This window comes from Hipposideros armiger, unplaced genomic scaffold (genome assembly GCF_001890085.2).
Source record: "Hipposideros armiger isolate ML-2016 unplaced genomic scaffold, ASM189008v1 scaffold_771, whole genome shotgun sequence".
Classification (NCBI taxonomy): Eukaryota; Metazoa; Chordata; class Mammalia; order Chiroptera; family Hipposideridae; genus Hipposideros; species Hipposideros armiger.
The window spans coordinates 738288-751703 of NW_017732121.1; the positions used below are offsets into that span (position 1 = coordinate 738288).

Genomic DNA, 13416 nt, shown 5'->3' on the forward strand with positions numbered 1-13416 from the left:
CTCATTGCATTATTTTTTTTTTTACAATAGTGAAAAAGTGGAGGGGATATAAAGATTTAACAATAAGTTATATATTTATATTTTTATAGTGGAATATTATGCAACCATTCCAAAGTTAGTAAAAATAATATATATTGGGTTGTCGGAAAAGTCATGGCGCATTTTTGCAATGAAAAACATAGAAAAATATGCATCATGACTTTTCCGACAACCCAATATTTATTATGGTATTATACATTAATACTATGTTAATATATGATATATGATTTATATATTTATATATAAAGTTATATATGTAAAAAAACCATTTGTTATTCACACATAAAATGATGTCATTGAAAAATGGGTATATATAGCTATGAGTGTGAAGAGTATATATACCAAAATATTGTGATGGTTGTTGATAAAGTGGAATTGTGGCTGAGTTTTATCTCCTTGAGCTGTTTTATATCTTCTAAGCCATATATAATGCCAGTATATTATCTTAATCATTAGAAAAAAATAAATTTCGCTTAAAGATGGATGCCATGTCAAACACAAATGTATGCCTAACCATTTTATTGTAAAGGAAGTCATGAATTGGGACATGAACAAAGACAAGTTCTCATTATTGCATACTGACTGCATATATATTTATTTGAGACTGGAAACAGGAGTGGAGTCTTTGACAGGGATCATCTGGTTGCAGGGACTACGTAACTTAAGAAAAAAATGTATTTGTTGTTAAAGTACCTGAGAAAGTATAGCTCAGGCTTCGTGAAGAAACTGGAATAAGGAGGCACAAAGGGTATTTGAAGGTCAAGTAAGTATTCTCTCCAATTCTCTTGGCCTGTGTGGTTTCCTCTGTCACTATTGGCACATCTGCTGTTTTTTCTCTCTCTCGGACCTGACTTTCCAGCTGCTTAGCAGGTTGACTGTCTGGGCCCCGTATGACTTTCTAGTTCAAGTACTCAACAGAGACATTCCAGAGTTTCTGTCGATTGTTCCAGATTCACGGGAGAGAGAAGATGATTGACATAGTGTATATCATTTAGCTTTTGCTACATGACACACAGACCCAAAACTTAGAGATTTACAACAACCAATTATTTCACTTCCAAGTCTGTGAGCAGTTCTTCTGGTCTGGGCCAGGCTAAGCTGATCTGGGCTGGGCCAGTCAGCTCATGGATGATCTATGGACTGGCTAGGCTAGGATTGCTTCTCTTGGGGTGGCCCTCCTCACTATGGTATCATCCTCCAGCAGGCTAGCCCGGGCTTGTTTGCATGGTGGTCTCAAGTTTCCAAGAAGGAGCAAGAAAGCATGCAAGGCCTCTAGAGGCCTACTCTCAGAACTAGCAAATGGCACCTATTGATACATGCTACTGACCAAAGCAAGTGATAAGGCCAGCCCAGATTCAAAGGGGGAAGAAATAGACCCCTACCTTGATGGCAACAATTACGAAGTTACATTGTTAGGTGTGCAATTACATGGAGGGAAAGAAATCTGGCTATTTTTGCAGTGTGCACATAATCTGCCAGGGACTGAGTGACACAGGCTCCGTCTTGTGGCTGCACTACCTTTCCATCGCCCACATCGCCCACTTGGTTGTTGTGACAGGAGAAGAGAGAGACTGAGGAACCGTGCATAAGCTTTTCATTGTTTCAGTCTGGAAGTGACTCTTGTCATGTCCCATGACCAACACCAGTCACATGGGCTCCACCTCACCGCAAGATGGCAGAAGAATGAGTCAATGGAGTATGTGGCAAGCATCACTGCCTCTGCCACAGTGAGCAGACCACAGAACTAACTGATTATTCACAAGATTAGTGTCAGAAGGGTAGAGGGACAGGTAAGGCTGGTACTATAACAGTATCAGAAGTTATGGTTGCTAGATGGGAGGGGGGTGGGGATAAGAGAGAAGGGGGAGGGATTAGACAGCATAAATAGGTAACTACAATATTGCCACAGGGATATGAAAGACAGTTCAGGGAATATAATTAATAATGTTGTAAATACTTTGTACGGTGTCAGATGGTCACATGTCTTGTTAGGGAGACCGCTTCATGGACAGTGTAGAGGCTTGACCACTGCACTGTACACCTGAAGCTGATGTTGAATAATATTGTATGTCAAATATAATTATATATATATATATATATATATATATATATATATATATATATACACACACACACATATATATAGTCATGGGATATGGGGTATAGTGTGGGGCGTGGAGTCAATGGAATTGTAATAGATATGTATGATGTGGAGGTGGGGAGTAGGCGGTGGATTGAGGGAGTGGGGCTGTCACTTTGTGAGGGGTAAAAAGTATAACTATTGCACTGTTTTGTACACCTGAAACTAATTTTTAAAAAAAGAAAAAGAAAGGTATCAGAAGTTATGTGAAGCCCTTACAGAATCCATAGGGCAGAAGGGTGAGCCCAAAGGAGTCAGAGTAAGCAAGAAGAAAATCCAAGTAGCTCAGCATCCAATAGCCCAGACATGTTCCACCCAGACCCATGCAAAATCTTCCTTACATTTTCTATCTGCTCCTTGAGCTAAGCCAGCCCTGGAGACTAACACAGGAGAGTCCACAGGTAGGAATCAGTGTTCTAGAATCAAATGTTGAGAGGCGCTGAAGTCATAGTCAGGAAAATGAAGCTGAATATCAAGTTCAAAGGAGAAAGAAGGAAAAGGAATGCCAGGCAGTAAGGTTAGCAGCTTGCAAGGGCTGAGGCAAGATGGAGTGGGGAGTGAGGAGTAAGTCTGGGGCTCTGTGAACAGGGAAGCGTATATGAATCTCCTCAGCTTAGCACTGTGGCCACAAGCTGTGGGGAAGGATCCGAGTTCTCATTCTGTGCACTGTTTGGTTGCAGGGGTGAGAGAGGGACCTAACCAGACACATCAGACTGGACGCTTAAGACTTCAGATTTAAGCCTTCAGTCTCTCCCTAGGGTTTTCCCTCATTCACCCATTTTGATCTCTTTGTCTCTCAGTCGGCCTTTGTAACATCTCATTCTACTAACTGCTTCCTGCAGTTTCTCACACCTGAGATTTTAACTTTTGCAGCAATCTCTACTTTGCAAATACTTCTGGTAAGAAGACAAGTTAATTTTTTATAAGGTGCAATGTCCAAAATGTTAGTCACCATTGATGAGGTCTCCTTTGAGTTTCTACCTGAACTTCCTAAATGATGTGGTTTCTGCCTCACAGAAAGTACTACAAAATCCAGGTAGGGCAGGAATGCCCTCTGAGGAGGCTGCCACTCCCTACTCCACATGTGGATTTAGCTTGATGTCTTCCCATCAAGAGGAGACAAAAGGCATTGATCTGAGCAGCATACTGGGGTTGGTGAGAAATAGCATGAGGGGGAGCCTTGCTTGACCTGTTTTCCATTGCCTTGCAGGTCAGTGGGACCATGTACAACACTGGGAGACATGTGTCCCTGCGCCTGGACAAGGAGCACTTGGTCAACATCTCAGGAGGGCCCATGACATACAGCCATCGGCTGGAGGAAATACGGCTCCACTTTGGGAGTGAGGACAGCCAAGGGTCGGAGCACCTCCTCAATGGACAAGCCTTCTCTGGGGAGGTAGGTGGGGTTGTTGCAGTACTAAGGTTAAGTGCTAATTAATGAGATTTGGCGCCTGTGTATATACATGGTAGGATGACAAAATAAAAGATTTCTCTGGAATCTAAGAAGGTCTTTGCCGCCTTTCTCCATCTGTCTTTTTTGCAAGTTGACATGGACGCCTATAAGAAGCTTCCACTGTGTTCCAGGGAAGGCCACAATCAAACAATATTTTCTCTGAGACATTGGTGTACTTCTCTTGTGACTCATGCCCGAAAATATCTCTGGAGCATTATTTCAGCTCCAACCCCTTCCTTTTCATATACATCCTCACTTACTCCTATCTGGGCAACCAGCCTCTCATATGTCACCTATGACAGCATAGATTCCGTCATTCTCCCTTCCGGTAGAACGGGCATTATTTGCACAAAACTAGAATCTACTGTGAAATAAATGCCAGGCAGCTAACTAGTCTGCCTGAGCTTCATGTGCAACCATTAGCAGTGAGCATCACTGTGTGCCACCATCAACGTAGACAGAGCAGGCCACAGCAGCGCGCCAAGCCAGTTTCAATTGCAGGATGAACGCTACAGTTTAAACAGATGGTATCTGTGTTATGACACTTGACAAGCGGGGCAAAGTGTATTTGACCTGTTTTACCTCTCTTACTTGATGAGGATGGTTATCAACTAGGGGCCAGGGGCCCTTATATGCTAAATATCCTATACTAGGTTTCTGTTTAAGAGTCTTCAGTAGCTGATATCAAGACAGCTTTGAAGTAACAGAAATATGTATCTCATGATCGACTTGGTCTTTTTAAGTTTTTCTAATCAAGAGCATGTTTAAACTGGGCAAAGTTTTTCATATAGTGAGGCCATACACTGAAAAAGATGCACGGCCTTAATGAGTCCAGTGGCCAGATTTTAATGATTGTTCAAAACACTGGGAACCTACCTAGGTATTCTGCTAGTTACCAGGGATACAGAGATTTTGAAACAAACAAACAGAAAAAGAAACAGAGCTCCTACCCCAGAGGAGCTCAAAGATTGCTATATTCACATCATTAAAGTATAATGTCATGCTGTAATGGAGATGTACCAGCTCAAAAGAGTTGACGAATTTTACTTGAAGGAGCCAGGGGAAGCTTCAGAGAAGAGGTGCCCTTTGAACTGGACTGAGAAGGTGGGTAAGGCAGAACAATTTTAAACACTTCAGATTTCAAGTCAAATAACCTGAGTTTGTACCTCCTGCTTTGATACACACTAATTGTGTGATCTTGAGATGGTTAGTTGATCCTTCTAAGACTGAGTTAGACAGCTCACAAAGTTGTTTTGAAAATTAAGTGGGATTCCAGATATAAGGAGCACTAGTACTCAATGGTTGATAGACAACAAAGGTACGCAGGAAATAAGGAACCACAAAGACACCAAGGTGTGTCAGAGCACTGTGAGTTGGGGAAGTGGCAGGTAGATTTCATCTCTGATCTATTAGTGATGGCTGTGCAGAGGACTGCATTGAACTGAAATATGAGTCTCCTTCCTGGATCTGTAGGAAAAACAATGCTGGGATTGATTAGGGAGGTCTGCCAAAGGCACTGTTATGGAAAACTCCCAGAAGTTACTGATCCTAGACTAGAGCACCACAACAACTCATGAGTTGAGAGTGACTGGAGACTGCCAGTCCAAATTAGAGAAGATTCAAAATTAGATCAACTCTTCCTTTTAAAAACACATATGATTTTAAGATTTGTGATTATTTTATTTGTTGACGTGCTCATTCATTTGCTGTTATTTCTTTGTTTTTCTGGATACTGATGTATTCCAGTGCCTCTCACAATATCACTGGGTACTGTTGTATTCCATTGCCAACACAATGTTGCCTTAGAGTAAAAATGAATCAAGTTATTCAATGAATGAGTGAAAACATATAGACGGTTACTTGGCTAAAATCTAACATTGTAGAATTCCTTAGAGTTGCTTGTTTCTTCAATATCTAATAAGGGTGCTTTGTAATTTGTATATGAACTATAATTTTGGAGTAGGTGAGTGCTTCCAAAATCCTAAGGGAAGCATGTAACAATTTGATCTATCAAGGCATTAATTTTACTAGACCCACCCCAGACCACAGGTATCAGACACTCTAAGGAATGTCTAAAAGCTCCCAGGACAGGCTGACGATGAGATTTGTGAAGCACTCCCTCAATCATACATTATTAAATGTTCTCAATGAAGAAAGCATTTAAACACAGTTGCAAATCAGAATTAACTGGAGATCATTATCAAAATACTTACCTTTGAGTCCTTCTCCCATAGCAACTGAATCAGAATCCAGGAATGGGGTCCAGGTAGGTGAATTTGTAAGAATTCCCCCAAGAGATTTTGGTTAGTGACCACTGTGCCATTTTCAGCTCAGGCTTTGCCTGAATTCTCCCAGTTTTTTAAACATTGAGGACTTAATCAACAAAGCAGAAAAATTTGAAAAGGGGTACCCAGAGGTAGTTGCCCCCTGGAAATGGCAAAGCTGGATGCTCTCTAGTTGATTGGGATTTGGAGAACAGCTTCCCAAGCAGGTTGCCACACACACACATCCATTGCTCCAAGGCAAGCTTGAACATTAGCCTCAGCGTAAGTACAGTTAGACCGTGCCCTGGGTAGACCAAGGCTGCTGTGTCATATTTCTTTACAAGCTCCTCAGTCTCAGTATGAGTGGTCTTAGTACGGCTGGTCTGTAAAGGGGTGTTGGTTTTGGTGCAAGAAATCAGAAAGTTGGGACTGCCAAAACAATGTCATGAAAAGTTCGATAGGCATATGTCCTTCGAGGTAGTTAAAGGGCTTTAGCAAGCACAAAAATTTGGTGTCTTCTTTGTGGTATAAGAGAAAAGACCCAGGGTCAGTGGGTGGAAATTCCAGGAAGACAGAGTTCAGCTAAATATATGTCCTAACAATGAGAGCTATCAAACGATGGAATGAGTTTGTCTCTGAAAATAGTGAATTCCCATCACTGTAATTGTTAAGCATGGAATTGAATTTGAGGACTTTGTAAAAATGACTCAGATCCTTTTAGTTTTCATGCACCTTCTAATACCAAAATTGTACACAATCCACAATTTCCTTATAGAAAGTGTCCATCAATCTGATTCTACTCGCAGTCAGCCCCAGTTGACGTAAATATATTACATCCTGTAGGTTAACGTTTTAGTTTTATTTTGTGCTATCTTCAAAGCCACCTTTGGCCTTTGCTTTTGGCTATGCACTGAGAAGACCCAAGTAGACACTTCAAGCAACAAAGCATGTGTTTATTTTGTTGACAATGAATAATCACATTGCCATCTGCCCCATCTATCATTGCTGATCGTGATAAGTCAATTAATGCCAAGCATTTTCCTTGGCACAGTCGTTATCTGAAGAGTTGTAGATTAATTGCAGTCTTGTCTAGTGAGGTTATTGTAATTGATGGTAATCATTTGCTTTGTTTTATAAAGCTGCATGGATGTACAACACAGTCAGCAACTGTGTTTTTTATAAAAATTATTCATGTCCTACACAGAGAACTCCTGGATGCCTTGTTGAGGGTTGGTGATAAATGAGCATATTCAGGGATTCAAATGTCTCGATTTTTTCAAGAAGGGAAAATTGACTGTTTTTAATAAGTAAGACCCTTAGCTTGCTAATCATGTCTAAGTGGTGAGATTAATGTCCAGTATAAAGTAGAGTATTTACGAAAAAGAAACAAAAATAGTAACCAGGCAAAAGATAATATTTGAAAAGAATCATGCCTGTGGATTAAGTTGCAGTTGTGAGGCCAGACAAGAAGAATCTTCCTTATTTGGGGGAAATTGGAAATATTTAATTTAAAAACCTTCCTTAGACTCTTCTTTTTAAAAGGGTAAGGAGGTACCCTGAGAACCGTACCAACCACTTCACGGGGTACCTGTGGCCAGAGCCTCCTGTTTATTTTACCCACTCTTCACATGGCTATGTGCTTCTGCTGTGTGCTGAGTTCCACAGCCCAGCTCCTGCCCAGAGAAGCATCAGGCTATTGAGAGATACATATATTTATAATACAATGTAAGGTGGATTATATTTGAGGATTGTTCCAGAAGGGGATTATGAAATAGCTCTCTCTGGATTGTATTAAGAGGGGAGTGGATGAACAGCTGTGTGGCCTGGCACAGTTACTGCTCCCTCTGAAAGTGGGGTAGAAACACATCAATCCATCAAGTCTCAGCATCCTGAGTCACTGATTCTGCTCAAACACATCTGAGGGAGGAAAAAGTCCATAACTGTTGCTATGGTGACATAGATGAGATTTGTTTAAAAGGAGGGAATTAAAGTCATGTGAAAAAAAATATATATATATGGTTGTCGGAAAAGTCATGATGCATTTTTGCAACGAAAAACATAGAAAAAAATACGTCATGGCTTTTCTGACATCCCAGTATTTAGTGGCTCCAAATCAAAATATAGAAAACAATTATCTTAGAGCTAACAACTGAGACTAAACAACAGAAAAAGCAGGACTGTCCTCTTAAAGGAATCAATTATTTGCATTATTGAGAGGCTGGTTTCATGAAAGCAAAACAAATTTGTAGGAATAAGCAACTACCACCAAATTAGCCTGAAGTGTACTAGGGTATGAAAAGTGCTGAGGAACATGCAACTGAGAACCAAGGCCCCATCGGGCATTGACTAGCTCTGGTGGGAAGTGCTCCATCCATTTAATTAGCACTTTGCTGTGAGACTGGGACCTCCTGGTAGACGTGCTCTGTTGGCACAATTGGAGGGTTGAGGGTGAAAGAGAATTGGGATGTTTAGGAATAACAGGTACACGGCTAGTACATATAGGGAGCTATTTGGGTGTCATGGTAAAACTGTTCCCTTTACCCTGAATGCCAGCTCCATCTCTCTCCCCCCGCATCCAGCACAGCACCACCCCCTGCTCCCCTGTATACCTTTCCAAGCCCCCTTGCCTTCTCCCAGACAGCAAAGTGCTGCCTCCTCTTTATTTCTAGAGAATCCTATATATCCATCTGTTACAAGAGTCCACAAACCATAGCCTGTTGGCCAAATTCAGCCCAGCAGCTAAGAATGGTTTACATTTTTAAAGAACTGTTTTTTAAAAAAGAAGATGCAGCAGAGACCATATGTGGCTTGCAAAGGCCAAAATTCTCACTACCTGGCCTTTTACAGAAAAAGTTTGCCAACCCCAATCTATTAAATTACCCATCACTGTAGATTTTATAACTGCCTCCTCTCATTTCTATTGGAACCGTAGTTCTTTGTTGTTAGGAATTTTATCTTGATCATCGCTGTGTTCCCAGCACCTCATACATTGTCTGACACATGAGGACAGAGCCCATAAATGTTTTCCAAATAAAGGAATAAGTGATCTTGGTAAATTCCTTAAGGACAGGAATTTTTTACTATTCTTTGTACACCATGCACGTAGCACAGTGAACAACATACAGTGGGTTTGCGGAAGAAGTCATTCAATCATTAAATCAATAACTCAGTCAACTATTCATGTCCCAGGAACACAAATCTTATAGTCTTTGGTTCCTGGAATTGTGGGTGTATTGCATTCATTGACTACACAGGAAATATACAGCCTCATTTCAATTGAAAATGGACTGTTTCAGTAAAGACTGTCCAAGGCATCAAATTCCACTAGAAACTGGGAAAGAGGAAAAGTGGTTTTATTCACAGTACCCACTAAGACATTGTCTGGGCTTTTTCTGGAAAAGGACTATGCTTTGAGAAATTCAAAATGTATTTATAAGATACTAACATAGCCCATCTTAAATGTGGTAAAGAACATGAAAGGATTGAACAATTAAATGTCACCATGGAGGAATTTTAGATCCATCAGAGTGACAAAGCACAGACTTGAATCAATTTCTGTGCAATGCAGTCCAGAACTTAGTCATGCCCAAAGATGTCTACAGAACCTCACTGCTCACACCTGGCCACCATTTACGTGCTGTGTGATTTCATTCATTCATTCATTCAGGTAACAAATATTGATTGAGTGCCTACCATATGCTACAGTGAATAAAATAATGAAAATCCTGCCTGTAAGATATTTACCATCTAGTGAGGGTAGAAAACAATAAATAATAAATGTAACAAATGAGTAAATGTATATAGTGAGTTAGAACATGATAAACGCTATGGGAAAAGAAATAGTCCCGAGTAAGGGGGATCAGAGGATGAGGAATGGAGGTCGTGAGTTACAAGTGTACATAGGGTGGTCAATGTAGGCCTTATTGAGGGGATGACATTTGTGAGGTTGTTGCCATAGGGATGTCTATGGGAATGACATAGACAACAGCCAGTCCCATGGCTTTGAAGTGGGAGAGAACCCTGAGCATCCTAGGAAGAGCAGGAGCAGCATGAGCACATGGGTAAATGATAGGGCATGAGAGGTCACAGAGATGTGAGTGGGGTCAGGGGCTGCTGCAGATCATGTCCTCTTGGCATGGACTCTGTATGGACTTTGGCTTTTACTGTGAATGAATTCCAAAACACCATGATATAAATTCTCCCAATAATCACCAAACACTAGCTCAGTGAGATTGCCCTTAATATTATCTCCTTCCTTCTTACCTGGGAAAACTGAGGCCCAAGACCATCCAGACAATAAATGATTGAGGGTAGACTTAGCTCAGGTCTTCTGATTCATAACTTTGCTTAATGTAGGCCAAGGTTTACCCATAAAGCCCTCTATAATGACTGTTCACCTACTCTGGGCCCTGGCCCAGTGGGGAAATTTGAAGACCTATAGGTCTTGGGGCCGGCCTTTAAGGAGCCTACAGTCTGGTAGAGGATCCTATCTTCCAGACTGTTCGCTGTCTGCAGTCACAGAGTACATTGTGCTTTTTAATATTTTCCACATAAGGGGTGAGCCCTTGGTCACTGTTGTTGAACAAAGAGATAGAATGAGTAAATGAAGATAGTGTAAAAGGCTGTAGCTTTCAGAATACCTAAATTATGCCCAGTATATCATGAATTAAATTCTGTTGTCATATGGCAAACCTAATAATGTTAATGTCAATATTAACAGAAGTCCTAGGCATTTTTTGTTATATTATTCGCAAATACAGGGTAAGTGAATCCTTCAGGGTACCTGGGAGGAGTATTAAAACAATTGATAGCTGGTGTGCTAGAAAAATTCATTTCATTCCTCATTTCAGCCTTGGACTGACTCCCAGGATCAGACTAGGGAGCTTGTCTTTGCCAGCGCTAGAAGCCAGGAGCCAGTCCCACCCAGAGTGAGCACACTGGCCTTCAAGAAGCAAAGCACACAGGTCAGAAGCCCAGCTGGTGGGAGGGCAGGTGATGATGAGACCAGTGAGCAGAAGATGACTGTGATCTAAGAATAGGACATTTTCCCTTTGCACGTTTTTGTAATTGCTTCTGGGAAAGACAGCCCAATCAAGTCAGCAGCTTCCCGGATTGCCAATTTTAGATGGACACCATGGGGCAGCAGAAGAGAGAAGACATCACATTTGAAGACAGTGTGCTGAGGTCAACTCATTATCCTGTTGACCTCATCCTAACTCGTGTCATAATGCTGACCTGATCCCACCAGGGTGGCGTTAGGACAAGCCACCACCCTCCACTTGACTCTGACCTGCCCCCTTGTGTTTTATCTAAAGCAGGAAAAGAGAGGTCGTATTACACAGATCGGATTAAAGACAGGTGTGAACTGGGACTTGATCAACTTCCCCCTGAAACCTGTCACCACACAGACCAGCACTGTTACGGCTTCACAAGTGTTGAATGGGTCTTCCTTTATTTAATAACCAATGACACTGCAGTTAGACGATAGGTGCTGCTTCTAACAGTGCTGTGAACTAGCTGTACTTTTTTTTGGTATCCATTTCCAAAGCCATGGGAATAAAATCAATCAGAAAAGAAGATGTGAAGTAAGACTAACCCATTCATTACCGCTCTGACCACTATCCACAGTTCTTAAAATTTGTAGCAGTTCCACCACAGACCACCTCTCCCACTTCATGACAATAGACCTGCTGTTGGAAAGAACAAGTGTGTTTGAAGCCTCCATCTGAAGTGTCAGTGTCAGAGGCCCCACTGAGGTCATCTCTTCCAACCCACTTACTGTACAAAGAAAAATCAGATGCCAGAGAGGGCGATAGATCTGCCCAAAGTTACCGAGATTCAGTGGCAGAATTAGGACCAGAACCCAAGTTTCCTGACTCTTAGTTTGGGATTTTTAATTTTTCAAATAAAGTTTTAAATTATATTAAATCCCAAGATTCAAAAGGTCCTTTTAGGTCATCTGGTTTAGTTGCCCCATAAAGCCTAATATTCCGATGTCCTGCCTTAGTGAGCAGAGCCACCATCTCAACGGCAGTTATACAGCCAGCCTCAAAAAAGTGAAGACATCGGTGTGTTATTTTACAAACATGGGCACTGATGAGCGTCCATGAGAAAATGGATCTAGAAGTCACCAGATCGCCCCCAATTAAAAATATACCACTAATGTAAGAACTATAATTGTGCCTGATTGCAAGAACGTGGAAATTTACAATTGGAAGACTAAAGTAGAACATGAAATGCCTTCAAGATCTTTTGTTTACAATACTATTGTAACAAGAGCCTAAGGCTATAAGCTGCTTTTCTATAGTTTGAATCCCCCTTCCCACTTACTCTCCCCAATAATCACATAGAACAGCTCAGTAATTGTAAATGTAAGTAATCTAGATAATACTGTTGCAAAATTAAGTCATTAGATGTCTAGCTGCTCCATGGATGTGCTGCTATACAATTCAAAATAAAGCCTTTTAAAACCCCCAGATTCATTTGCTCTGACATATCGATAAACTTTTGCTGAAACAAAGCTTATCATCTCAGTGGAGCTGACTTAATTGCTTGCCAGTTGATGGATAATAAACAGACCTGAGGATTAAAATATGAACTAATTACTGTACTCAATTCCATTTACTTGATTTCTTGTTCCATTAATTTTTTGCATCATTTCTGGTGGAAGCCTTAGATTTATGGTCGCCCCAAAAGAATTATGCCACTTAGTTGCCTGTGGCACTCTCATGTTCAGAATTGGCTGGAAAGGGCAGAATTCTGAGCAGTAAATATTTAGCTGAAGCAGCCTAGGATATAGTAGGTGAAGGTAATTATCCGTTCCTAAATACCAGCCAGAATTAGCCTCTATAAATCTATACCCGTCTCAGCAGTGAAAGGGCAGCTCTAGGATGGCTCTCATCATTATTCATTGGATCGGATTCTTAGAGGCTGTCTCCAAAAACAGTAGTTGCCTTGGCCTGGAAGAAGGCTGCAGGGATGCAGAGACAAGCTCACCATGGGGAATGGACATTGGCCTGGGAGTCAGCCACTCAGGCCACTGGACAGAGGGCAGCATTTTGACTTAGAAGATCTGACTTCAAAACCCTCTTCTGTCATTTGCTGGCTGTGTGGTCTCAGGGCAGAACTGGGCAAGCCACTTAGCTTTCCTTAACTTTTGAAACTGTGCTATAGGGTTAATAATATCAGTCCTGTATGCACGATAGGGTGATTTGTGCAATGCAAAGAAACATTCCTGGGACTGAGCTTTTTAAGCTCTCAAGTGCTGTACAAGTCATTTATTAGTCAGCCTGAACCTTGGCACTCATCTAGGCAGGGGTCAGCAAACTGCGGCTCGCGAGCCACATGCGTCTCTTTGGGTACATACATGTGGCTCTGAAGTAAAATTGAAAATGAAAATAAAGCTATCATAGTTTCATCTATAAAATTTTTAAAGGATATTATTCACATAGTGGTGATTTCATTTGCTTTATGGCTCTCGAATAATTTTTAAACTGTTGTGAGGGACAGGGTTGGCTCTT

General features: G+C 41.2%; 1 protein-coding gene across 1 annotated transcript in view; it reads left to right on the forward strand.

The window, feature by feature from the left end:
- The window catches only part of LOC109373994 (carbonic anhydrase-related protein 10-like), a 413587-nt gene extending 409919 nt beyond the window's left edge, over window positions 1-3668 (forward strand). Inside the window, exon 5 of the mRNA XM_019628258.1 lies at window positions 3390-3668. Within this exon, the coding sequence (XP_019483803.1) occupies window positions 3390-3617 (228 nt within the window). The 3' untranslated portion in view covers window positions 3618-3668. The remainder of the gene's footprint in view (window positions 1-3389) is intronic.
- Window positions 3669-13416: the final 9748 nt, after the last annotated feature.